A 24825-nucleotide genomic window follows, 5' to 3' on the forward strand; every position below is an offset into this window, starting at 1 on the left:
CTCCCTCTGGCGTGGCATGGGGAACAAACTTTGGGGTGCAGGAAGGGTATCAGAAGGCTGCAATGGTCTGGTTCATTGTGAGGACTTGTGAAGTTTATCAGAATAACACCTGCCTGGCATACTCTATATGCTTAATGAATGTTAATTATTATCATTACTAGAAGCCCGGTGCACGAAATTCATGCACAGGTTGGGTCTCTAGGCCTGGCCAGCAATCAGGGCCAGGCCAATCAGGGCCCAAAGGTTGGGAGAGGAAGGTTGGGAGAGGGCCGGGCGCAGAAGGAACGGACGCCGATGCCACTTTGGTGCCCCATCACCATGTGCTTCCCACCTCCCCCTCTCTTTCCCTCTCATAGCAACTTGTCAACTGGTCATTCTCGTCATTCCAGATGTTCGGTCGTAACAGTAGCTTAGGCTTATATATATATATATATATATATATATATATATATATATATATACTAGAGGCCCAGTGCACGAAATTTGTGCACTGGGGGGTGGGGTTCCCTCAGCCCAGCCTGCCCCTCTCACAGTCCGGGAGCCCTCAGTGGATGTTCTATTGATGGCCACAGTCTGGCAGCAGAGTCTTGGAGCAGGTGTCCCGTGTGTGTGTGTATGTGTGTGTGTGTGTGTGTGTGTGTGTGTCTGTCTGCTAGGGCCTGCCCCCAGCCACCGCGCCACGTAGGCTCGAAGCAGTTGCCGTGCGTGTGTGTGTGGGGGGGGGGGGGTGTGTCCCCACTGGGGGTCTGCCCCCAGCCACATTGGAGGCTCAGAGCAGACACTGTGTGTGTGTGTGTGTGTGTGTGTGTGTCTGCTGGGGGCCTGCCCCCAGCCACACCATGGAGGCTTGGAGCAGGAGCCCTTCTGTGTTGATCTCTCAGGCTCCTGGCCTCCACTGCATGTTGTACTCTAACTTGAGCTATGGCCAAGATGGGGGTGCTGCTTGCAAGTCAGGCTTTCCTGCTCCCGGATCGCCATGGCGACCGGGGAGCAGGCCGGGCTTTCCCGCTCCCAGGTCTCCATGGCAACCGGGGAGCAGGCCCAGCTTGGAGCTGCCCGCAGGCCAGGCTTGCTCTCCTGCTCCTGGATCCCCGTGGCAACCGGAGAGCAGGCCCAGTTGGGGGCTGCCCGCAGGCCGGGCTTTCCTGCTCCCGTATCAGGCCCAGCTTGGGGCTGCCCGCAGGCCAGGCTTGCTTTCCTGCTCCCGATCACCATGGCGACTGGGGAGCAGGCAAAGTTTGGGGCTGCCCACAGGCCAGGCTTGCTTTCCTGCTCCCAGATCCTCATGGCGACCAGGGAGAAGGCGCAGCTGGGGGCTGCCTGCAGGCCGGGCTTGCTTTCCTGCTCCTGGATTAGGCGCAGCTGGGGGCTGCCTACAGGCTGCACTTTTCTACTTACCAATGACCGGATCACCACAGCGACCCAGGGCCCAGCGCCACTTTCCTGCTCTCCAATAGTCATAGGGTCCTGGCTGGGGGCGGGGCTTAGCAGTGCGGGGCTTAGGTGGCACAGGGGTCCCGGCTGGGGGCTCAGGTGGCACACAGGGGTCCCGGCTGGGGGCAGGGCTTATGCCCCGCTGCCCAGGGCTGCACATAAGGCCTGGATGACAGCTCTTGCTGTCCTGCCCTGCCTGTAGTATAGGATAGAGGTCTGGTGCATGGGTGGGGGCCGGCTGGTTTGCCCTGAAAGTGTCCCGGATCAGGGTGGGGGTCCCGCTTGAGTGCCTGGCCAGCCTGGATGATGGGCTGAAGGCTGTTTGCAGCTGGTCACACCCCCTTCAGGGTGGGGGTCCCCACTGGGGTGCCTGGCCAGTCTGGGTGAGGGCCTGAGAGCTGTTTTCAGGCTGGAGGGCAACTTAAGCTCCCAGCCTCTCCTTTTTTTCTTTTTTTTTTTATTCTGGGATTTATTTACCTTCTATGGCTGTCACTGGAACTGAGAGCCGGCTCCAGCTCTGAGGGCTGAAAGCAGGTTTCTGGGTCTATTTGGCTTCTATAATTGAAACTCTGTTGCCATCACAGCAGCTCTAAACTCTGAAGCCGAAGCTGGTTGAAAGCAGGTCTCTGGAGCTTGTTTAGCTCCTATAATTGCAACATAGTTGCTTAGAGTGCAGCTCAGAGGCTGGCAGCGGCAGGCCGGGAACGTTGGCTTCCTCCGTCACTGGAGCAAGCAAGCCTCCTGTTCGCTTCAGCTGCGTGGCTGCTGGCCGCCATCTTGGTTGGCAGTTAATTTGCATATCCTGCTGATTAGCCCATGGGAAGGGTGTCGGGGTTATGGTCAATTTGCATGTTTCTCTTTTATTAGATAGGACTAGAGGCCTGATACATGAAATTCATGCAAGGGGCTCGGCCCTCGCAGCCGCAATGGCTTGCTTTAGCCCTTGCAACTCCAACTTCGTACAGAAGGTCATCTGGAAGGTCATCCAGATGGATGTCCAGAATGTCGTTCGGCTGTCTGGTTTAATTAGCATATCATGCTTTTATTATTAGAGATAGATTGTTATAGTACTTCAAGTCTCCAGTTCTGGGCCCACCTTGATGAAAATCCTCCCTCAATCCCTCAGCCTGAGCGTCAACCTCAGCCTTCTGATCTGATCCTCCCAGCTCCAGCCAGGTCTGGCTATACCCAAAATTCAATCTCATGGCTGGCATATGCAGGCACCATCCAATTAGAACAGGTGTGGCTATAGGCCTGGATCAGAGTCCTGAGGCCCCCACCCCTTTAGTTGCTGAGATGTGGGGAAGTCCAAGGTGTCCCAAGGGAATGGACTGAGGAGGTGACAGATATCTGTGGGAGGTCAGGTAGAGACTTTTTACCAACCAAAAGAGAAGTGTCTCAATATATTAGCAACCAGTTTGACTGTACTGTTGCAGACCACAGCATGCCCGCCTGGGCAGATCTCTGCTCATGGTCTCCACTCCATCAGGCAAAGAAAGAGACTGAGATGGAGGTACACTCAGCAGACTGGGTGCTGCCCACCCCCACAGTACCAGCCTCCAGGAAGCAGGGCTATCTCCCCTCTCCCCATGAGATCTTGCAGTCTCTCCTGGCAGCAGCCCAAGAGTTAGAAAAGGCCAAAGCTGACTTTTCCAGAAAACAGGCGATGTGCTGAGCCTGTGACAAGCTTGCCTCTGTGGAAGAACAGCCCTCCTCACTCTCCTTCCTTTCATGTTTGCCTCCTACAGCCCATCCCGCCCACAGTAACCAGAGGAAGCGTTCTGAAAAATCAGAAAGAACTCAATTTTTTAAATGGCCAAAAGACTTAGCACACACCACAACAGAAGGATACCAATGGCCAATTAGCGTGTGAAACAGTGCTCAACATCATTAGTTACTAGGGAAATACAAATTAAAACCACCATGGCTCTCTTCCTCTTTCCAAAAGCAGCCAGAAGTGACCTCTGAAAATGGTTCACTATTCACCTGACCCAGAAAACCCCACAAAATCATGCAAATCAAGAGGTTCAAACCTTCCTGTTCACTGTAAGAACACTCGTGAAACTGCCCAGGCTATCAGGGAATGCATATTCGAAAAGTCACCACGGATCTGAAAGATCTCACTTTACAGAAGCAATGTGTGCCATCCTGTCATTACAATGGTGGAGTTGGTAGGTGTGCCCAGAGTAAACAGTGGCCCAAAAACAGTGCTCCATTTTTGCTGCACATGCTTAAAAATGCAGAGAGCAATGCTGAACTCAAGGGTTTAGATCAGTGGTTCTCAACCTTCCTAATGCCGCGACCCTTTAATACAGTTCCTCATGTTGTGGTGACCCCCCCCAACATAAAATTATTTTCGTTGCTACTTCATAACTGTAATTTTGCTACTGTTATGAATCATAATGTAAATATCTGATATGCAGGATGTATTTTCATTGTTACAAATTGAACATAATTAAAGCATAGTGATGAATCACAAAAACAATAAGTAATTATATATGTGTTTTCTGATGGTCTTAGGCGACCCCTGTGAAAGGGTCATTCGACCCCAAAGGGGTCGCGACCCACAGGTTGAGAACCGCTGGTTTAGATGTACATTCTCTGGTCATTGACCACATCCAGGTGAACAAAGCTCCCAAGATACAGCGCAGAACGCACAGAGCTCGTGGGCAGGTTAACCCACCCATGAGCTCTCCCTGCCACATGGAGATGATCTTTACTGGAAAAGAGCAGATTGTTCCTAAACCAGAAGAGGAGGCTGCAGAGAAAGAAAAGTTATCCCAGGAGAAACTGGAGACACAAAAACTATGGCACGGGAGTAAATTGACATAAAATAAATACTAATAAAAGCAAAAGTAGGAAAAAACACACAATGAAGTACCACTACACACCCACTAGAATTAAAGATGAACCCTATCTGCAGAGATGTGGAGCAACTGGAAATCTCATGCAAACTAGAACCACCACTTTGGAAAAGAGTTTGGTAGTTCTTATAAAGATAAATATTCAAAAGGGCCAGAGAGAACGGGGAGGGACCCGGGAGAGGCCCCGGGCGGGAGCAGGCGAGCGGCCTGGCCCAGCGGGAGGTGCGCCGAAGCCCCGCGCCGCGCGGTCCCACTTCCTCACGCCCTTCACCGACTCCGGGGCGCGCAGCCGGCGGGCGAGGACGACTGAGGGTCCCTTGGAGGCCGCGCGCCCGGAGGCGTCCGCTGGGCTTGGCCGGGGCGCGGGGCCCTTGGCTGCGCTCCCCGGCTCCTTCCTCTCCCGCTGGGCCGGGGGCGGGCGGGGGTGGGGAGGGGGGTGGGCGGGGGTAGGGGGGGGCGGGCGGCGCCGGGGCGGGGGCGGGCGGGCGTTGGGGGGGGCGGGCGGCGCCGGGGCCGGGGGCAGGCGGGGGTGGGGAGGGGGGCGGGCGGCGGGGCCGGGGCCGGGCGTGGGCGGGGGTCGGGGGGGGGGGGGCGGGCGGGGGTGGGGAGGGGGGCGGGCGGCGGGGCCGGGGCCGGGGGTGGGCGGGGGCGGGCGGGGGTGGGGAGGGGGGCGGGCGGGGGTGGGGGGGGTCGGGGGGGGGCGGGCGGGGGTGGGGAGGGGGGCGGGCGGGGGTGGGGGGGGCGGGCGGCGCCGGGGCCGGGGCCGGGGGTGGGCGGGGATGGGGGGGGGCGGGTGGGGAGGGGGGCGGGCGGGGGTGGGGGGGGCGGGCGGCGCCGGGGCCGGGGCCGGGGGTGGGCGGGGGTGGGGGGGGGCGGGTGGGGAGGGGGGCGGGCGGGGGTGGGGAGGGGGGTGGGCGGGGGTGGGGGGGGCGGGCGGCTCTGGGGCCGGGGCCGGGGGTGGGCGGGGGTGGGGGGGGGCGGGCGGGGGTGGGGAGGGGGGCGGGCGGCGGGGCCGGTGCCGTGGATCAGGCCGCCATGGACGACAAGGCGGCCACCAAGGAGCTGGACCAGTGGGTCGAGCAGCTGAACGAGTGTAAACAGCTGAACGAGAATCAAGTGCGGACGCTGTGCGGAAAGGCGAAGGAAATTTTAACAAAGGAATCAAATGTGCAAGAGGTCCGTTGTCCTGTCACTGTCTGTGGAGATGTGCACGGGCAGTTCCATGATCTTATGGAACTCTTTAGAATTGGAGGGAAGTCACCAGATACAAACTACCTGTTCATGGGCGACCATGTAGACAGAGGTTACTATTCAGTGGAGGCTGTCACTCTTCTTGTGGCATTAAAGGTGCGGTATCCAGAAAGCATTACAATATTAAGAGGAAACCACGAAAGCCGGCAAATTACCCAAGTGTATGGCTTTTATGATGAGTGCCTGCGAAAGTATGGAAATGCCAATGTTTGGAAATATTTTACAGATCTGTTTGATTATCTTCCACTTACAGCTTTAGTGGATGGACAGATTTTCTGCCTCCATGGTGGCCTCTCTCCATCCATTGATACACTGGATCATATAAGGGCCCTGGATCGTTTACAAGAAGTTCCACATGAGGGCCCGATGTGTGATCTGTTATGGTCAGATCCAGATGATCGTGGTGGATGGGGCATTTCACCACGTGGTGCTGGCTATACATTGGGACAAGACATTTCTGAAACATTCAATCATGCCAATGGTCTCACACTGGTTTCTCGTGCTCACCAACTTGTAATGGAGGGATACAATTGGTGTCATGATCGGAATGTGGTTACCATTTTCAGTGCACCCAATTACTGTTATCGTTGTGGGAACCAGGCTGCTATCATGGAATTAGATGACACTTTAAAATATTCCTTCCTTCAGTTTGACCCAGCACCTCGTCGTGGAGAGCCTCACGTCACCCAGCGCACCCCAGACTACTTCCTGTAAGTCCCTCCTGGGAAAACCTGCCTTTGTATGTGGAAGTATCCTGGCTTTTTAAATATATATTTTAAAAAAAACACACACAAGCAACAGTAATCTAAGTGTATCTGTAACAAATTGGGATCTATCTTGGCATTAAACTATATCATGGACCAAACTGTGCCATACTAATGACGAACATTTAGCACAATGACGAGCATTGACTGAAATTTAGTCCAGTTCTAGATCAGTCAGTCTTAACAGTTTGCGTGCTGTCTTTGTAGTAACCATTTTCCTCTGGACTGTTCAAACAAAAAACGTAACTAACCCCTCTATCTCCTTTTGCACTTCTTTGGAAATTTTAGTTATAGTGTTTAACTGGCATGGATTAATAGAGTTGGAGTCTTATTTCTAAGAAAAATTCACAAGCTAACTTCCTCTTAATCCATTACCCTTTATTTTATTGAAATGTATAATTAACTGAAGAAAAGATTCTTTTTGGGAGTATGTTGTCATAACATTGAAAGAGATTTCCCCTTCATTTAAACAGAATTACTGTTCTATGTTGGTCTGCATATTTCTGTATATTTGTCATGACATTGCTTGCATCCTATTTGGTGTTCTGAGCAAATAAACTTTTCATTTTAAACAAACAAACAAAAGATAAATATTCAACTATGCAGAGATTCAGCCATTCTACAGAAGCAGGTATTTACCTTTCCTGGAGAGTGAGATTGCACAAAGAAGCCCTAGAGAATGAGACTCCTAGGTGTTGAAAGGAGTTTTTAGGGGTAAAATAGGCAGGTTTAGAGAGTTTAGAAATAAAGGAGGGTCCATGGGGGAGAACTGCAAAGCTGGGGGGCTGGGGGCTGCCAAAGGGCATACATTCACAAAGAACTAAAGGCGCCACAGCCTAAAGGGAGAGGAAGACACCCATTCACAGAAGACAAGGGGAAAGCCAGAGAGCGGTAGAGAAATGTTCCTATGGTTGGGCACCCCACAGAGAGTGAACATGGGGTCGAGGTCATTACTGTCGTGGTAAGTATGGTTAAGGCCACCAGACATCCTTATCTGCATATGCATAAGGCAACCAACCTCTCATTCCTGGCTTGTGAGTGAGAGCTCCCTGCACCCTTGGCTAGGAAGGGGGACACCCCACCAGCAAGGCAGAGTCACAAAGGCATCCTTGGCTAGGAGGGAGGATGCCCCCACCGGCAAGGGAGAGTCACAAAGGATGCTGGACGTCCTTTCACATGTCTTTACAGAGGATGCTGGACGTCCTTTCAGGTGTTTCGTACAGATGGGAAGCATGTCGTCCACACTACATAGAGACTGCCCCCTAGGATGCTTCCTTAAGAATTGGAACAATTTTGACCCACAACCAATGAAGAAAAAGTGCCCTATTTACTTTTGTACCCAGGGCTGGGCTGATCTTAACTTGCCCCAAGGCAGATGGAGGGTCTGGTCCTACTTTAGTACAGATCCCCTTCCTTCTCATTCCAGGACATGAGACAAATTAAAATTAATTTAGGAAAGTTCTGGAAGACCCTGACAAATATATTGAGGTCTTCCAAAGCCTCATTCAAATGTTTGATCTCTCATATAGAGATGTCATGCTCATATTAAACCTGACCTTCTCAGCCACTGAGAAGGAAGCTGTATTAGAAAAAGCAAGAGAATTTGGGAATGAATATTTTATTACTTTTGCTGGGGAAATAGAGGACTCTGAGGGAAGGAGTAGGAAGTTCTTAATAGGACAGGAGGCAGTCCCTCCTCTAGACCCTCAATGGAATTCTGACACCAGAGGTGGAAGATCAATCACTGCTAGTTCTGTATTATAGAAGGCCTCAGACTAGTAAAACAAAGCCTGTTAATTACTCTGAGCTAACCACCATTAAGCAAGGGACTAACGAAAACCCCTCAGGTTTTTTAGAGAAGCTCAGGGAGGCATTGGTTAAGCACACCAATATAACAGAATACAGAATTGGGACAGTTCATTTTAAAGGACAAATTCATCACTCAGACAGCACAAGACATCAGGAGAAGGTTACAAAAATTGCCTATTGGTACAAGAATACCTTAGAGAATCTCCTGGAAGCTATCACCTCTGTGTTCTATAGTAAAGACCAGGAGGAGGAAAAGAGGAGAAACAAGAGAGGCCAGGCCCAGGCCGCAGAAATAAAGAAGACCGTAGTAGGCATGCTCCAGGAGGCTACCAATAGCCCCCAGTCAGGACCCGGAGGTAGGGGGTCAGCCCCAGTCACCTGCTACAACGGTAGACAGGTTGGACTTATACGCTGGAGGTGCCCCAAGGGGCGTGGTGGCTCCCCCTCCCCAGCCCTGTTCTGTCTGTCAAGGAAACCACTGGAAGTCAGACTGCCCCCAGAGACGGGGTCCCCTGGGACAAGGCTGGCAACCCAGCTGGCCCAACAAGACTGATGAGGCCCAGGGTCTCCCAACCTGGCTCCTCAGAGGACTGTCATTTCCACCCAGGAGCCCCAGGTAAGCCTGACTGTTGAGAGCAAGGAAATAAATTTCCTCCTCAATACTGGAGCCACTTTCTCTGTACTCCTCTCAGCCCCTGGTAATTTATCCTCAGTGGCTGTAGCTGTTACAAGCATGTCTGGGAAGCCAATAAAGAGATATTTTTATAGAAGCATTTAGGGTACAAGTGGGTGAGTTGTTCCTTTCTCATGCTTTCCTGATCATGCAGAAAGCCTCATATCCATATCAGTGGCAATATCCTCTCAAGCCTGAGGCTCGAGAAGGACTCAAGATTATATATAACTAGAGGCCAGGTGCAAAAAAATTTGTGCACTCAGCAGCGGGGGAAGGGGAGTCCCTCAGCCTGGCTTGTGCCCTCTTGCAGTCTGGGACCCTTCGGGGGATGACCACCTGTTGGCTTAGGCCCACTCCCTGGGGGATTGGGCTTAAGCTGTCAGTCAGACATCCCTCTGGCAGCCCGGGTGCCCTCAGGGGATGTCCACTTGCCAGTGGGGAGCAGGCCTAAGCTGCAGTTGGATATCCTTAGCGTTGCTGAGGAGGTGGGAGAGGCTCCCACCACCACCACTGTGCTGGCAGCCGTCAGCCTGGCTTGTGGCTGAGCAGAGCTCCCCCTGTGGGAGTGCACTGACCACCAGGGGGCAGCTCCTGCATTGAGCATCTGCCCCCTGGTGGTCAGTGTGTGTCATAGTGACCAGTCATTCCCAGTCATTCTGCTGTTAGGGTCAATTTGCATATTACCCTTTTATTATATAGGCGTGCCTGGCCAACCTAGGTGAGGGGCTGATGGCTGTTTGCAGGCTGGCCACAGCCCCTTCAGGGTAGGGGTCCCCCCTGGGGTGCCGGGGTGCCTGTCCAGTCTGTGTGAGGGGCTGAGGGCCGTTTTCAGGCTGGCTAAGCCCCGTAGCAGGGACCCTCACCCCATGAGAGTGTGGCCATTCTGTGAGAGGGGCTGATGGCTGCTTGCAGGCTGGCCATAGCTCCTTCAGGATGGTGGTCCCCCCTGGCGTGCCTGGCCAGTCTGGGTGAGGGGCTGATGGCTGTTTGCAGGCTGGCCACAGCCCTCAGCCACCCAAGCTCTTAGTGGAGGCTGGCTGGAAGCAGGTATCTGGGATTTATTTAGCTTCTATAGTTGAAACTTTGTTGCCATGAGCAGAGGCCACAGCCGGCTCAGGGCAGGCAGGAAGCTTGGCTTCCTCCATTGCCCAGGCAACCAAGCCTCCTGCTTGCTCCAGCTCCGTGGCTGCTGGCCGCCATCTTGGTTGGGTTAATTTGCATATAGTCACTCTGATTGGCTGATGGGCGTGGCTTGGGCATAGCAAAGGTACAGTCAATTAGCATCTTTGTATTTTATTAGTGTACATAGGTAATCTATTATAGAAGCCCAAGGTTTATTGAAACCATGTTATAGTCCTTACAATACTCCTATCTCAGGGGTAGAAGAACCTAATAGGAAATGAAGACTAGTTCAGGACTTGTGACTAGTAAAGGAAGCGGTGACTCCCATTCACCTCATTGTCAGCTATGGAGAAACAATACTTTCTCTTTACCAGCTAACCAAGAAGGCCCAAAAGGACCTTTAGTTTGGGAGCCTGAGACTGAGCAAGCTTTTAAACTGAAGAGGGCCCTTTTACAGGTCCCAGCTTTATGCCTCCCAGCAGGTCAGCAGCATCAACTCCTAAGTCCATCTGTCTCGAATAAGCCTTAAATGCCAGCACAGGAGGAGAACAAAGCTGTAGTGCCATCAACTAATCATTGGACTCCTGCTTGCGTGAGCCTCTGGAGGACCTGAAACTTCTCTTTCTAAAGAATCCTAGAGAGTCAACAAGTGCCAGATAAGTAACATGCTCTGGTATTACTGGATAATCATTGTTTTCATTTTTCTAATAATTCTGATTCTGTCTTTTCATGAGTGTCACCAGAATCCTAGGCTGGTACCTGGAGGAGACATTTTCTGCCCTTGCTGGGTCACAGAAACACCATAAGATGCTCCTACTTATAGCCCTTTTCTGTATCCCTGGTATAGCAGGGGACTGGGAGTCTAATGTCCTAATGAATTTCTCAGCCATACTGGCTCCCCAAATCCCTGGCTGCTGGGTGTGTTATTAGCAGCCAAATTCAGGGTCAGATAACCTCCCATATCCCTCTCAGAGTAAAATGTGCTGGATCTTGTACTATAGGACAGCTTAGGCTGAATCAGACCACCACCAAAGTCCTCAATAATTCCATCATTCAGCAACAATTCTCTCCCCACACATCAGGTGGCCTAATCCAACATGTACAGACGCCTATGACTCTCATGGTTCTAGGAGTAATGGCTCTAGTGACTGCTATTGTCAGATTGACAGTCGTAGTCACTTATAATGCAGTCACAGTCACCAACGTAACCAGAACCACTTCTCAAGTCTCTGAGGATGCTGGCCAGAATTTGAGGGACATCCAGAAGTCTATAGATTCTTTAGCACACGTGGTCCTTACTCACAGAGAAGCCCTCAATTATCTACTAGCTGAACAGGGCAGAGTCCGTACCATGATTAACACTTCTTTTTTTTTTAATATACATAATTTTATTACAAAATTTAAAAAAACACACAAATGCAACAGTCTAGAAAACCCAAAATTCACTATTGATACTAATTCCTATGAGTTTGCTGTGCTACTATACACAAGAAATTAAAGAAACCATTAAATATTTTGAAACATTTTACATCAGAAGCCTTAAAATCTAACTGTATGTAGTAGCCCCTCAAAAAGCTACAACCTGCATTTTTTTATAAAAGTATTTTCTCTACAAAGAATCTTATCAGCTATACAAAAATCCGTACAGTTTTTATACTGAAGCTAATATTGAGCTGCACTTGAATTCACATTCTTAGCAAAACAATTGCCTGAGTGCACACACACATACCCCGCACACATCATTACAGGACAGCCTTTATTCTTCATCTTCATCCTCTTCTTTATCACCATCATCTTCCTCTTCCTCCTCCTCCTCATCTTGTGGTTCGTTTTTCTTCTTTGAGCCAGTTGGCCTGCCAGGGCCCTTCTTTCCCACTTCACTTTTGCCCTTGGCACGGTATGCAGCAATATCCTTTTCATATTTCTCCTTTAGCTTAGCTGCTTTTTGTTCATATGGTTGCTTATCTTTGGCTGATTGTTCAGACCACATTTCACCCAATTTTTTTGCAGTATCCCCAATGGATAGACCAGGGTGTTCACTTTTGATCTTTGGGTGATGTTCAGAGCAAAACAGGAAGAAGGCAGATGGAGGCCTTTTAGGAGCATTGGGATCTTTTTTCTTCCCGATCTTGTCACCTTTGGGGGAAACATAATTTTTCATCTCCCGGTTGTTATGCCCAGAATTCAAGATCCCCAAGAAACCACGCCAGGGAGCCAGTCCGATGCAAAAGCAGAGGGTCTCTTATACAAGCTCGCTTGGTCCCCCCCTTGCCTCCATTACTGGATGCAAGAGAGAGCCCCGAATCCCAAGAGAACAAAGAATTTATAGGGCTTGGGGTCGGGGGTTCAGGCAGGGTGCCGCTAGGGTCTGGTTACACAAAGACAGGGGGGGTGGCCAGCATACTTTTGGCTTTGGGCTAGTTTCCCCCGCTTTCCCATTGGCCGAGATAAGGGCAGGCTGAGTAACTGATACACCCTGCGGCTTTTTCTTGGAAAGAGGGGTTAAGGACACAGCCATCAGTCCTGCTCTGTCCTTTCATTCCCCCCTTGTCTTGGAACTTCCGGCTCAATCATGAGACGGACTGCATTTCTATTTCACCGTTGCTAACAAATGGTCCGGTGGAAGGGAAAGAAATCATTTTAGCTTTAACAACTTCTATTGAAATAGGATTTTTCTTCTTAAAATTCCTCCATGGCTATTAAAAAGCCAAATCAAGATTAATTTATTTACTGTCCTGATGTTTGCATAAACACAACAAGAATGGTAACTGACTACCTTTGCTGGAATTTCATGGTTGAACCTTAATGTGCCCCGTAGGGCCAGGAAGCCAAGCCATCCAGCTGCCATCAGGCCTGCCTGCAGTATCTGCTGAGTTAGGTGAATCCCTCACCTGTAGCAACTCCACCTGAGCCCACGCTCCAGGCTTTAAGGCCCATCTCAGTAGCCCTCCTACTCGTTGCGGCCCAGAGTGTGTGGGGGTTCTGCAGGGATGCAGAGGCATCTTTACTGCTCCCCTTCTACTCTTACCAACCGCCAGTGATGGTAGGGCATGGGCCTGACGCTCCAGCGCCAGCCATCTTCAGGGCTCCCAGGCAGGATACCAGGCTTTCTTCGTGGCATTCTTAGTGGCTTCAAGTCTTTAGAGCTCAGATAGGGCTCTTCAAAACATGATACTCCAGTCAAAGTTTTCTGTTAATAAAACCACTATTAGAAACCAGTCTCACTGAATCTATGCAAAGAAACGTACTTACTTAGCATTGCCAGATTTCGGAGGAATTACATAAGGAGAAAAACATACTGATTTACTCTAAGATTTTCTGACTTTCCTTGCTAATTTCTTTTCATGGATTTAAAACAAAACAGTAATTGTTGGTCCATGCCTCAGACTTTCTAGTCTAAACAGGCTTTTTCCAGCTTTACTACCCCTGACATGGGCATGGTGACTCAGGCCTGCAAGACAGTATTACAGGCTGTCAACTGTTAGCTGTCTCTCAACAGAGACCAAAACCTGATGGGCACCCTTCCCTGCCCAGTTGGGCACTTGTCCTCTTGGCAGCTAGACACCCTTTACTTTTGGGGGTCACCCCACACAGCTCCCTTCCAGGACAGCCAACATACATTCAAACCTGCAAAAGAATCAAATACAATACAATACAATGAAACATAATATTGGCATCATGGCCGCTTCAGGTAGCCAAATCTACCACTAAACATGTGATCCTATAAATGGTCCTTGTCTCTTTGGAGCCATGTCCATGAAGATGCAGGCATTATCTAAGTGTATTGGGGCTCCTGGTGACAGGAGCGATCGCGAGTCATGTTACCGGCATCAGGCAGGTCAAGCACTCTGCAGCTTGAGCTTGAGCGGGTTGCGTTGATCTTGATCAATCGATGCTCCATTTGGTGATGAAGTCTTTCCGGATGGACCCAGGTCGTGATGCCGTCTACCTTGAGAGCGGTGGGGGTCTTCAGCACCACGGTGTAGGGACCCTTCCAATGTGGCTCTAGGGTCGCCCAGCAGTGCCTTCCGACGTAGACCCAATCCCCTGGTCTGTGCTGATGAGGAGTTGGGGTTGGGCTGGTCTCATAGATGGCGCGGAGGCGCGGCCAAATGTCCTCGTGCGCCCTCTGGAGCCCTCTCAAGGAAAGAGATAGTTAAAGAAAAACCGCCCAATCCTCTCCAGTCTCTGAGTCAGATTCCTCCTCTCTTGGAGAACTTCAAAGTCCTGATGGCTTCTAGATAACCCTGTTTATCAGTTACAACACTCTGCTTTTTGTCTTTCTACCAGTTCCCTTTGTGGCAGAGCAGCAACCAGGCCTCTTTCAAGGGAGTGCACTAGAAGTGGGTACATTTGACCAGCTTCATTCCCGCCCACCTTTACAGATTCTAAGGTCCATGTTTTCCTTTAACCAGCAAGCTAAATGACACTGGCCTGTATTATTTAATTCAGCACAGGCAGGGGGAAGGGCCCATGGAATCTCTGCCCTGAGGAACTGTGAGCCCCACCCTTAAATGTCCCAATCAGACTAGAAAAGTCACAAATATCTTTTAAATCTACCCCAGAATTCCAAAATCCCAACCTAGCACAGAATATATTTCCACACTTACATAAACAAATACAGTCTTGGGATCTTGAGCAGGTAACAGGAACACCGCCCAAGTCCCCTGATGGGGAGCTGACAGGAACAGATGTGGGGGCCTCCCTTTCCCACGTCCCAGGATGGGATTCTTGACCTATGTCTCATCCAGATAGAAATGGTACTCATATTGAACAAGGAAATCAAGACTAAATAGACACGATAACTAGATACATTTCCCATTAAGAACTTTGAGGTGCATGCCACATTTATACCACAAAATACCAACAAATCAGTTTCAGTTGTGTCAAGATACAGAACAAGTCCCTGAACAGAGGCGGTAGAAAACTGCCTAGGAATGCTTCTTTTCCTATCTTTCTAAAAGATAGGCTAGATTCGAACCCTTAGCTAGTCTGAGTTTCGACTTCCCTCCGGAAGTCCCAGATGGTGAATACCATCTAGAAGCCATTCAATGTCCTTCAAGAGGATTAAACACATTGGATCCTCTGACGTTTCACTTAACATTTCTTTCTTTTTTTTTTTTTTTTATCACACCAAGGCCATGCTTTCCAGGTAGCTAGAACTCTTAGCCTTAATTCTTAGGTGATTAGCAATACATTTTAAGGGACACAGAAAAAAGAAAAATCTTTCTTGGGTAACCTAGGTAAAACTTAGGAAAACATTTTCAACACTTAAAAACAGTTCTCAACATAATAGGATCTAGTCTTGACCATGGAATCAATTACTATTAATGTGTGTATGATATATGTATACTGTGGTTCTACTGAGAATTTTAGATATCTTTTAAAAATGTATCTATCTACAAGCCTTTTAAGAAATATGAGCTCTATTGTCGGCCCTTATAAAGCCAACTGCTCAAAACATTGGTCTATCATACCACTGAAATTATATTAAGACCGTGATTGCTAATTTATTAAGTATTAAATAAATCCGCGAGGCTAGCACACTTTTTGCCCCATCCGCATTTCCACGGTAAAACTCCGCCTTAAAACTCCACCCCTGAAATTCCATCCTGCCCCAGTGAGCAGACAGCCCCCTTGTGATTGGCCAAGTCAGAGGGCGGGGCTGTTCCAAGATGGCGGCCCCCAGGGGCGCGGCAGGCCATGCGGCCAACATGGCGGCTGCCAAGTCAGGCAGCTCAAAGTGGCGGCTGTCTAAACTGTTCTCTGACAGAAAAGATGATTTCCTTATTCTCACAATAAACAAGGGAAGAGGAAACCAAAATTCCTAAAAGATAGATGGCCAACATTATATTGTAGACAAACAGAAATCTCATTAGCTGTTTATACCCTTTATAATTATCTTAAAGAATATTAAGTTTAAACTGGTTTTTGTATTAAAAATCTTCAGTTGAGGTCACAAAATCAATCCTCTCTTCTCAATCAGATTAATAAGCAAAGGCATTTTCAATTAACAGATTAACTTCTATCATTTAGACCTCATATTAGGCATATTTAGATCAACATTTCAGTATTATAAATTTCAATGCTTTTAGATGATTTGCACTTAAAAGCTTTAAGTTTCCAGCCAATAAGCCTGGCATAGCTGCTAAGATGGTCACAATTTTCCTGTTGGGGAAGTCAAGAAACAAAACCATATTCACATGCAAACTTGACCATCAACTTCCTGGTGGTACTTGCCTCAGGGCGGGAAATTTCAAAAGCTACTTTAAATGGCCTTGAGAAACCAGCCTGTATTTCTTTCTTAGGTTCAACTTCGCCATTTTTAAGACCAAAACATCCCCGGTTTTTATTCTGTACACAGCAAAAGGTCAAGTCCAGCTCAAAACTATGCGCACTCGTTTTTAAACTGGCCTTTTCCCTTTACATGTGCACAGAAATCCTGGATGCATTTATAAATTTGTAAACGCTTTTCAATTACAAGAAGGATTTTAATTTTAGAATACTTGGGGAGGGGGTGACCTGTTTCCACAGACCCTCACTCAGGCGGCCGCCCGACCGCCACACAAAGGAGGGGTGAGAGCAGTCCCCCTCCCTCCACATTCATACACTTTCACCAGACATTCATTCAGAGTTTAAACAATCCATTCAATTCCTAACAACTTCCCCATTCCTGAGGGAGCTCTAAAGCCTCCCCCAATCTCCCCGAAATTATTAATCCAGCAAGTCCACAAAACAAAACGGAAACACAAACAACCAAAGGGCCCAAAAAAGTACAGACGTTGGCTGCGCGCCAACCAGCAGGAGCGACCTGCCTTTTCTCAGATTGAGGGGCTCCTACAGACCTTCCGACTCCGCGGAAGCAAAATTTCCCCTCTTCAGATGGAGGATCTGGGCGCCCCCCGACTCCTCCTTGCCTGTCTCAGATTAAGGGGATTCCTACAGACCTTCCGACTCCGCGGAAGCAAAGCTATACCCCTTCAGATGGAGGAGCGAGGCGTCCCTCGGCTCCTCCCACCTGTTGATCCCGTGCATCCACTCAGATCATTATTACAGGCATTTACAGGCATTTACAGACTTCAGAAGTGAGCTCACACCGGATAGATACACAAAACACACGACATAAACAAAACAAGACAACAAATAAGACCTACCGCGGTCAGTCAGGCCCTCCGGACTGGGGGTCCCATCGCTGGTGGTGGGGATCCCGGACGAGCCCCCAAAATGTTATGCCCAGAATTCAAGATCCCCAAGAAACCACGCCAGGGAGCCAGTCCGATGCAAAAGCAGAGGGTCTCTTATACAAGCTCGCTTGGTCCCCCCTTGCCTCCATTACTGGATGCAAGAGAGAGCCCCGAATCCCAAGAGAACAAAGAATTTATAGGGCTTGGGGTCGGGGGTTCAGGCAGGGTGCCGCTAGGGTCTGGTTACACAAAGACAGGGGGGGTGGCCAGCATACTTTTGGCTTTGGGCTAGTTTCCCCCGCTTTCCCATTGGCCGAGATAAGGGCAGGCTGAGTAACTGATACACCCTGCGGCTTTTTCTTGGAAAGAGGGGTTAAGGACACAGCCATCAGTCCTGCTCTGTCCTTTCACCGGTCATAGCGAGCTTTGTCATTCTTCGCCATATCTTCAAACGTTGACTTTTCCTTTGCAGACATGGTCTTCCATCTCTCGGAACATTTCTTGGAGAACTCGGAAAAATTGACGGAAGAGTCGGGGTGTTTCTTCTTGTGCTCCTCCCGGAAGGTCTGGACGAAGAAGGCATATGAGGACATCTTGCCCCGCGGCTTGTTGGGGTCTCCTTTGCCCATGATGACAGACGGCGTCCACCTGGTGTTAGGTTTTCCTCAGAGTCTGATTAACACTTCTTGCTGCATCTACATAAACACCTCCAAAGAGGTAGAGGAACGAACAACTCGAATTCTCCAACAAGCAGCTTGGCTAAAGGAAAGGGCCTCACAATTTCTTGCCCCAGAGGTCTGGGCACAAATAAAGATCTGATGCCATCCCTAAGAAGTTGACTAGCTCCCTTCTCGGACCTCTGTTTATGCTGTTTTTATTGTTCATCTTTGGCCCTTGCCTGTTTAACCTTTTGGTACGTTTCGTATCCTCCCGTTTAGAAGCCCTAAAGCTACAAATGGTCCTCCAAATGGAACCGCAGATGGAGGTTGCTATATCCTTCTTCCGTGGACCCCTAGATCGCCCACCTCCAATGGGACCTTGACTGCTGCCCCAATTGATATCCATTTGTCAACAGGAAGCAGCAGGAAAGACCAGCATCCCCTGTCTATTGGGGTTTCCTAGTTGGAAGGGGGAGTGAAAGGAGTTTTTAGGGGTAAAATAGGCAGGTTTAGGGAGTTTAGAAATAAGGAGGGTCCACAGGGGAAAACTGCAAAGCTGGGGGGCTGGGAGCTGCCAAAAGGCATACCTTCACAAAGAACTATAGGCGCCACAGCCTAAAGGGAGAGGAAGACACCCATTCACAGAAGACAGGGGAAAGCCACAGGGAGTAGAAAAACAAAAGGGAGAGAGAGGAAAACAGATTTTTATAGAGAATAGAGAATTCTACCACAGGAGGGGGAGAAAAAAGGGGGACCCCACTGTGGGGTTTGAGCTCTGAAGCTGCTATAGTGACCAATCAGAGGGGATATTAGGACACAAAGAACTGCAGCCTTTATAAACCTCAGGAAAAAGGGGCTTCGTAGGCTACCCCTTTGGAACGCCCTCTCCATGTGGGAGTCTGTGCTTGTTTCCAATAAATTTCCACCTTTTCCTATACCACCTTTTGTCCGTGGCTCCATTCTTCAAATCCACCTGGACAAGGACCAGGATAGAAATCACCTTTGCATCCTGCCCTGAGGAAAACCACATGTTTCGGTTTAATTTCCACGTTTCAGTGTGAGAGAGAGGCCATATGGAGAACCAAAGCACGCCAGTCAGGATCAAGTGCCACGGCTGCAGGCAGGCGAAAGAAGTCGTTTTGGATATCCCATGCCATGCCAGCCACCAGCCAAACGTCATTGGAAGAGGAGCCACCCAGTCAGCTCACAGGATCATGAGAAATAATAAATCATTGTTTTAAGCCACTGCGTTTTGGGATGGACTATTACAAAGCAATAGACAATGCAGATAGCATTATTATGTGGGGTACTTTGTTGCTATAGCCAAATCTGTATCCTCTCTGTCTTAGTTTCAAATGCCCAGCCTGCACTAGCGGAGTTCAGAGGGTGAAGACTGTGAGGATTCAGGGGTTAACCCCAACATTTTCTAAGGGAAACCTGACACCTAAACATCAGAGGAAAGGTGGTGATGGAACTTCAGACAGATCTGGGTTGAGTCCAGGACTCTCTCCTCTGCTTCTCTGCTCCAGCTTTTGTCCAGCTCTCTCTGTTCCTTACGGAAACACAGTTTCTGCCATCAATAGCTCACCCATGCTGGCCCCATGATAAAAAAAAAAATTAATAATTCTGAGAAAGGGCTAAGATTAACTCAGCATGGACTACCTGTCTATCCCCAAATCAATCTTATCTGTGGCAGGGTGGGGGATGAAGCCTGTAAAAAAAAAACACAAAAAAAACAAAAACAAAAAAACAGGATCCAAGAGAACATTGAGATGAAGCAGGAGGGAGGAACAATCCCTAGAAGCAGGATGTCGGGGATTCTGTTGGTGCCGCATCCATATTCCTTCAGCATTTACCACTTGCAACTACACTACCCAGTTCCCAAATGCCTGCTTGCACTGAGACTGTCTTCTCAACTGCTAGAACCCATTCTGCCCAAGCTGGAAAGGGCCAGGGAATTAATGCTCCTGGGAGCAGCCCTCTACCAATAAGTGATGGGAGTTGATCCATAAATACCTCAGCAACCTCACCTTTTGGATGGAACAACTCTGGCTTCTACATTGTCTACCATAACTCCCCAGCGAGATTAAGAGCCAATTGTCCTAGATAACACACCCTTCATTAACGAACTGTTCTCTGTCCCCCTTCCCCACCCACAGCGGAGTTCTCTGAACCTCCCAAGTAAATAACTTGCACTTGAATCCTCTTCTCAGGGTCTTGATCTGGGAGAATGTACACTAAGAAAAAAGAGTGTAATTCCTAGAAGGAAAGAAGGGCACAATAGATACCCAGGACATTTCCCATGCCTGCTCCTTTTTCAAAGAGTCTGCTACTTCACAATTTGAAAGTAAGAACTACATATGCCCACTCCTTGGGTCTGGTCATTATTTTGTTTTTGTTTTCTGGGGGGCCTTTGTTTGTTTGTTTGTTTGTTTTTACTCTGGTCATTAAAACAAGGATACACTTGACCCACATGTAGCAACCAGTCAGGGCTCTTTTTTGCATACAGTAAAAGCCACTGTAACTAGTTTAAACAGAAAAGGGAATGGGATCAGGGAAGTTAGGGAGACCACTGAATCTCTAGGACAGCTAGAGAATCAGTCCTGGGGCTACACAAATCCTGATGTCACCCAGATATTCTGCGAAGACTTCTGTTGTTCGCATCAGAATTCATTTTATATGTTGTCTCCTTCTTCTCCTCCTCATTCTCTTTAAAATCAAATTCTGATGTGAGTCCCAAGATAAAATATGATGTCTTGGATCTGATACACAAAACTGGAGAGGGGAATGATGGGAGAGGATAGGCGATTGTTGGATGGTTTGGGGGGTAAATAGATTGTTGAGGATTCCTCATACTCTTCTGTCTACTTTTCAAAATTTTCCAAATTAAAAAATATATTTAAAACGTGGGTGCATTTTATTGGCAGAGTGCAGGACACTTGCCTGAACCACAGTTGCAAGGAAGTAGCACTGTCACTTTGGCTGATTTTTTATTTGTAAAACGAAGGTTTTTAAAATATGCTTAAAACAATGCTTTTAAGCAATGCTTAAAGCAATGATCAATTGTGGTCATCCATGTTATAAATACAGTAATTACAAGTAAATTAGAACTCTGCAAGCTGATTTGAAGTGATCTCACCCGAGAAAAGCAAGATGCAGAGAAGTGGATATAGTATGATCCCAAAGAATGACCAAAGAATCCCTTATGCACATGCATATATATGTTTGTATATTTGAGTAATGGTAGAGGAAGTAATTAAAAGGATACACCTCAGACTGCTAACATTGGTAATATTAATGACCTGAGTCAGGATAGGAGATGGGAGGATAAGAGCAAAAATGGGTTGAAAGTAAAGGAAATAGCCCCGCAGCGTGGCTCAATGGTTGAGTGTCAACCTATGGACCAGGAGGTCACGGTTCGATTTCATGGTCAGAGCTCATGCCTGCTTGCAGGCTCAATCCCCAATAGGGGATGTGCAGAGGCAGCCGATCAGTGATTCTCTCTCATCATTGATGTTTCTGTCTCTCCCTCCCCTTTGCTCTCTGAAATCAATAAAAATATATTTTTTTAAAAAGTAAAGAAAATATATGATAACAAAATTGTGCATAACATGATGCCATTTATATAAAACTAGTAGCTCTGTGCACAAATCCGTGCGCAAGTAGCTTGCTGCCACTTGCCTCAGCTGGCCACCCTGCCCACTGCCGCTGGTAGCTCTCCGCTGCTCATAGCTTGCTGCCCCGCCCTCCTGTATCTCTCAGCCACTTGTAGATCGTTCATGACATTACGGTGTCCCAGCTGATTTGCATATTTCTCTATTATTATATTAGACTAGACGCCTGGTGCACAAAAATTTGTGCACTGGGGGGTCCTTCAGCCTGTCCTGTGCCCTCTCACAGTCTGGGACCCCTCAGAGGATGACCACCTGCTGGCTTAGGCCCACTCCCTAAGGGATCAGGCCTAAGATGGCAGTCAGACATCCCTCTGGCAGCCTGGGAGCCCTCAGGAGATGTCCACTTGCCAGCGGAGAGCAGGCCTAAGCTGCAGTCGGACATCCTTAGCACCGCTGTGCTGGCAGCCGTCAGCCTGGCTTGTGGCTGAGCAGAGCTACCCCTGTGGGAGTGCACTGACCACCAGGGGGCAGCTCCTGCATTGAGTGTCTTCCCCCTGGTGGTCTGTGTGTGTCATAGTGACCAGTCATTCCCAGTCATTCTGCTGTTAGGGTCCATTTGCATATTACCCTTTTATTATATAGGATAGAGGCCTGGTGCATGGGTGGGGGCCGGCTGGTTTGCCCTGAAGGGTGTCCCGGATCAGGGTGGGGGTCCCGCTGGGGTGCTTGGCCAGTCTGGGTGAGGGGCTGATGGCTGTTTGCAGGCTGGCCACAGCTCCTTCAGGGTGGGGGGGGGGTCCCACTGGTGTGCCTGGCCAGCCTGGGTGAGGGGCTGATGGCTGTTTGCAGGCTGGTCAAGCCCCCCAGTGGGGACCCTCACCCCATGGGAGTGTGGCCAGCCTGGGTGAGGAGCTGAGGGCTGTTTTCAGGTTGGCCACAGCCCCTTCAGGGTGGGGGTCCATACTGGGGTGCCTGGCCAGCCTGAGTGAGGGGCAGAATGAACATATATGAAAACATATGCAAATACTTCAGACACTGGAATTATCAGATACATACTATGGCTATATGTACTTCCAAGAAAGTAAAACATGTTTGAAAATTTTATCAGGGAACTGGGAACTATAAAAAGTGAGAGCGCATATTAGAATACAAGACATAAAGCAATTCCAGAACTGAAAAATACAATAATTGAAATTAAAAACTCAATGAATAGGTTTAACTGAGATTAGACATAGCTGAAAAAAGAAGGTTGGTCAAATTCACTAGAATTCAGTAGAATTCAGCAGCCTCACCTTTTGGATGGAACAACTCTGGCTTCTACATTGTCTACCATAACTCCCCAGCGAGATTAAGAGCCAATTGTCCTAGATAACACACCTTCATTAACGAACTCTTCTCTGTCCCCTTCCCCAGCTAGAATTCAGTAGAAAAAAAAAAGAAATACAAGAGCTAGGATAAAAAAAGAATGCCTACCTCATTTTATTGTAGTCCCAAGTAGATGCAATATTTGAATAGATTATGGCCAAGTTAGAATTATAGCAAAAATGCAAGGTTGATTGAATACTAGAAAATCAATTAATATAAACCAACACATTAACAGGTTAAGGGGGAAGCATATGATTACTTCAACAGATGCAAAAACAAAACAAAACAAAACAGTGTGTGATTAACATGATTCAAATTCTCAGGAAAGTTGGAATAAAAGTGAATTTTTTAATTTGATGACTAACACTACCAATACCTATAGCTAACATCATATATGGTTAAGTATTAAAGTATTTAATGGTTAAATATAAAAAGCTTTCCTTCTAAGATTTGGAATAAAACAAAAATGCCAGTTTTCTCCACTTATGTTCAATTTTTTTCTGGAGACCTTAATTCCACAGTAAAGCAGGAAAAAAAAAAAGTTAGCATTGTTATTAATAGATTATATGATGCTGATGAAAGAAAAGTAAGAATATTTTTATTGGAACTTATTTCTTCTCTTTTTAACCCTCATCCGAAGATATTTTTTTCCATTGATTTTTAGAGAGAGTGGAAGGGAGGTGGGGGGTGGGGTGGAGAGAGAAACATCAATTGGTTGCCTCCTGCACAAGCCCAGACAGGGGCCGGGAATTGAACCTGCAACCTAGGTACCTGCTCTTGACCAAGAATTGAACCCGAGACCCTTCGGTCTAAAGGCCAATGTTCTAATCATTGAGCTGAACTGGCCAGGGCTTTAATGAGATTTATAATAGAATTTGGCTAGGTTGCTGGGTAGAAAATCAATATACAAATTTTATTTTTATTGCTAAATACCAGCCATAAGTCAAATAAATTCGAGAAAAGTAATTACTGCATTAGCATAATGTAAGTCCTAGTTGAGTATCTAACAAACTGTGAAAAGCCTCTACAGGGAAACTTTATAAAAGATATTTTTCAAATAAATGGTTTTATTGGGTTGGATACCAGTTTTCCATTGGATTTACCTATACAGTCAATTCATTCATAATCTAAATTCTAAAATTATTTTCCTGTGGAACTTGTAGGTAGATCCTAAATTTTATACAGAAATATAAAAAGCCAAGTAGATCCAGCCGGTGTGGCTCAGTGGTTGAGTGTTGGCCTATGAACCAGGAGGTCACAGTTCAATTCCCAGTCAGGGCACATGCCAGGGTTTCAGGCTCAATCCCCAGTGTGGGGCGTGCAGGAGGCAGCCTATCCATGTTTCTTTCTCATCGATGTTCCTATCCCTCTCTCCCTTCTCCCTCTCCCTTCCTCTTTCTCTAAAAATCAATGAAAACATATTTTTTTAAAAAAAGAACCCCTTTAAAAAACAACCATAGAAGAAAAATGAGCAAAACTCTCAAGCAAACACTTAACAAAAAGGAAACTCCAAATGATAATAAAGGTATGAAAAGGTACTCAACTTCAGTGAAAAATGCAAGTTACAACATGAGGGCAAAACTGCTTCACACCTTCCCTTATATCCCCAGAAATGGCAAAAATCTCAAAATCTGACAATATCTAAGTGCAGTGAAAATGTGGAGCAACAGAAACTCTCACACTGCTGAAGGAGTAAAAGTGGTTTATCCACTTTGGAAACAGTTTAGTATTATCTCTCCAGGTTACTCAGAACTTCTGGCTTTTTATCTGTATCTTAAAGAGACTGGTGGATAGACAGACACCAGGAAGCCTATATAAAAGCTCCTCACAGCTGCCCTCTGTAAAGCCCTTCAGAGGAATGTCTGTCACAAGGGAATGATTACACTCGATGTAGCACACTCACACAATGAAGTATTATGTAATGATGAGAATAAATATATTAGATACATAGCATACAGTAGACACTAATACTTGCCATACATGGATTTATCTCACAAAACAACTGTTGAATGAAAGAAAAAAGCCATATACAAAAAAAGTATATACAATATAGTTCCCATTTACCTAAATTTTAAAAATAGTCCAG

General features: G+C 47.8%; 2 protein-coding genes and 1 pseudogene across 3 annotated transcripts; 2 read left to right on the top strand and 1 right to left on the bottom strand.

Moving 5' to 3' along the window:
- The first annotated feature begins 3404 nt into the window (after window positions 1-3404).
- Window positions 3405-4266, top strand: LOC308531451 (large ribosomal subunit protein uL22-like; annotated as a pseudogene). Its single transcript has 2 exons — window positions 3405-3704; window positions 4025-4266. The product of its transcript is annotated as a large ribosomal subunit protein uL22-like (transcript).
- Window positions 4267-5333: 1067 nt separating this feature from the next.
- LOC308531127 (serine/threonine-protein phosphatase 2A catalytic subunit beta isoform-like) lies at window positions 5334-6278 on the top strand (the record flags this gene model as incomplete). Its single annotated transcript, XM_081107999.1, has 1 exon — window positions 5334-6278. The coding sequence occupies one exon, from the start codon at window positions 5334-5336 to the stop codon at window positions 6261-6263; it is 930 nt and encodes a 309-aa protein (XP_080964125.1). The 3' UTR covers window positions 6264-6278.
- A 5395-nt stretch (window positions 6279-11673) lies between these two features.
- On the bottom strand, window positions 11674-17730 carry LOC308531279 (high mobility group protein B2-like; the record flags this gene model as incomplete). Its single annotated transcript, XM_081108225.1, has 2 exons — window positions 11674-12082; window positions 17513-17730. 2 exons carry the CDS (start codon window positions 17728-17730, stop codon window positions 11674-11676), a joined length of 627 nt encoding a protein of 208 aa, XP_080964351.1.
- Window positions 17731-24825: the final 7095 nt, after the last annotated feature.

The sequence above is a fragment of the Myotis nattereri genome, assembly GCF_964212035.1.
Source record: "Myotis nattereri genome assembly, chromosome: 15".
Lineage (NCBI taxonomy): Eukaryota > Metazoa > Chordata > Mammalia > Chiroptera > Vespertilionidae > Myotis > Myotis nattereri.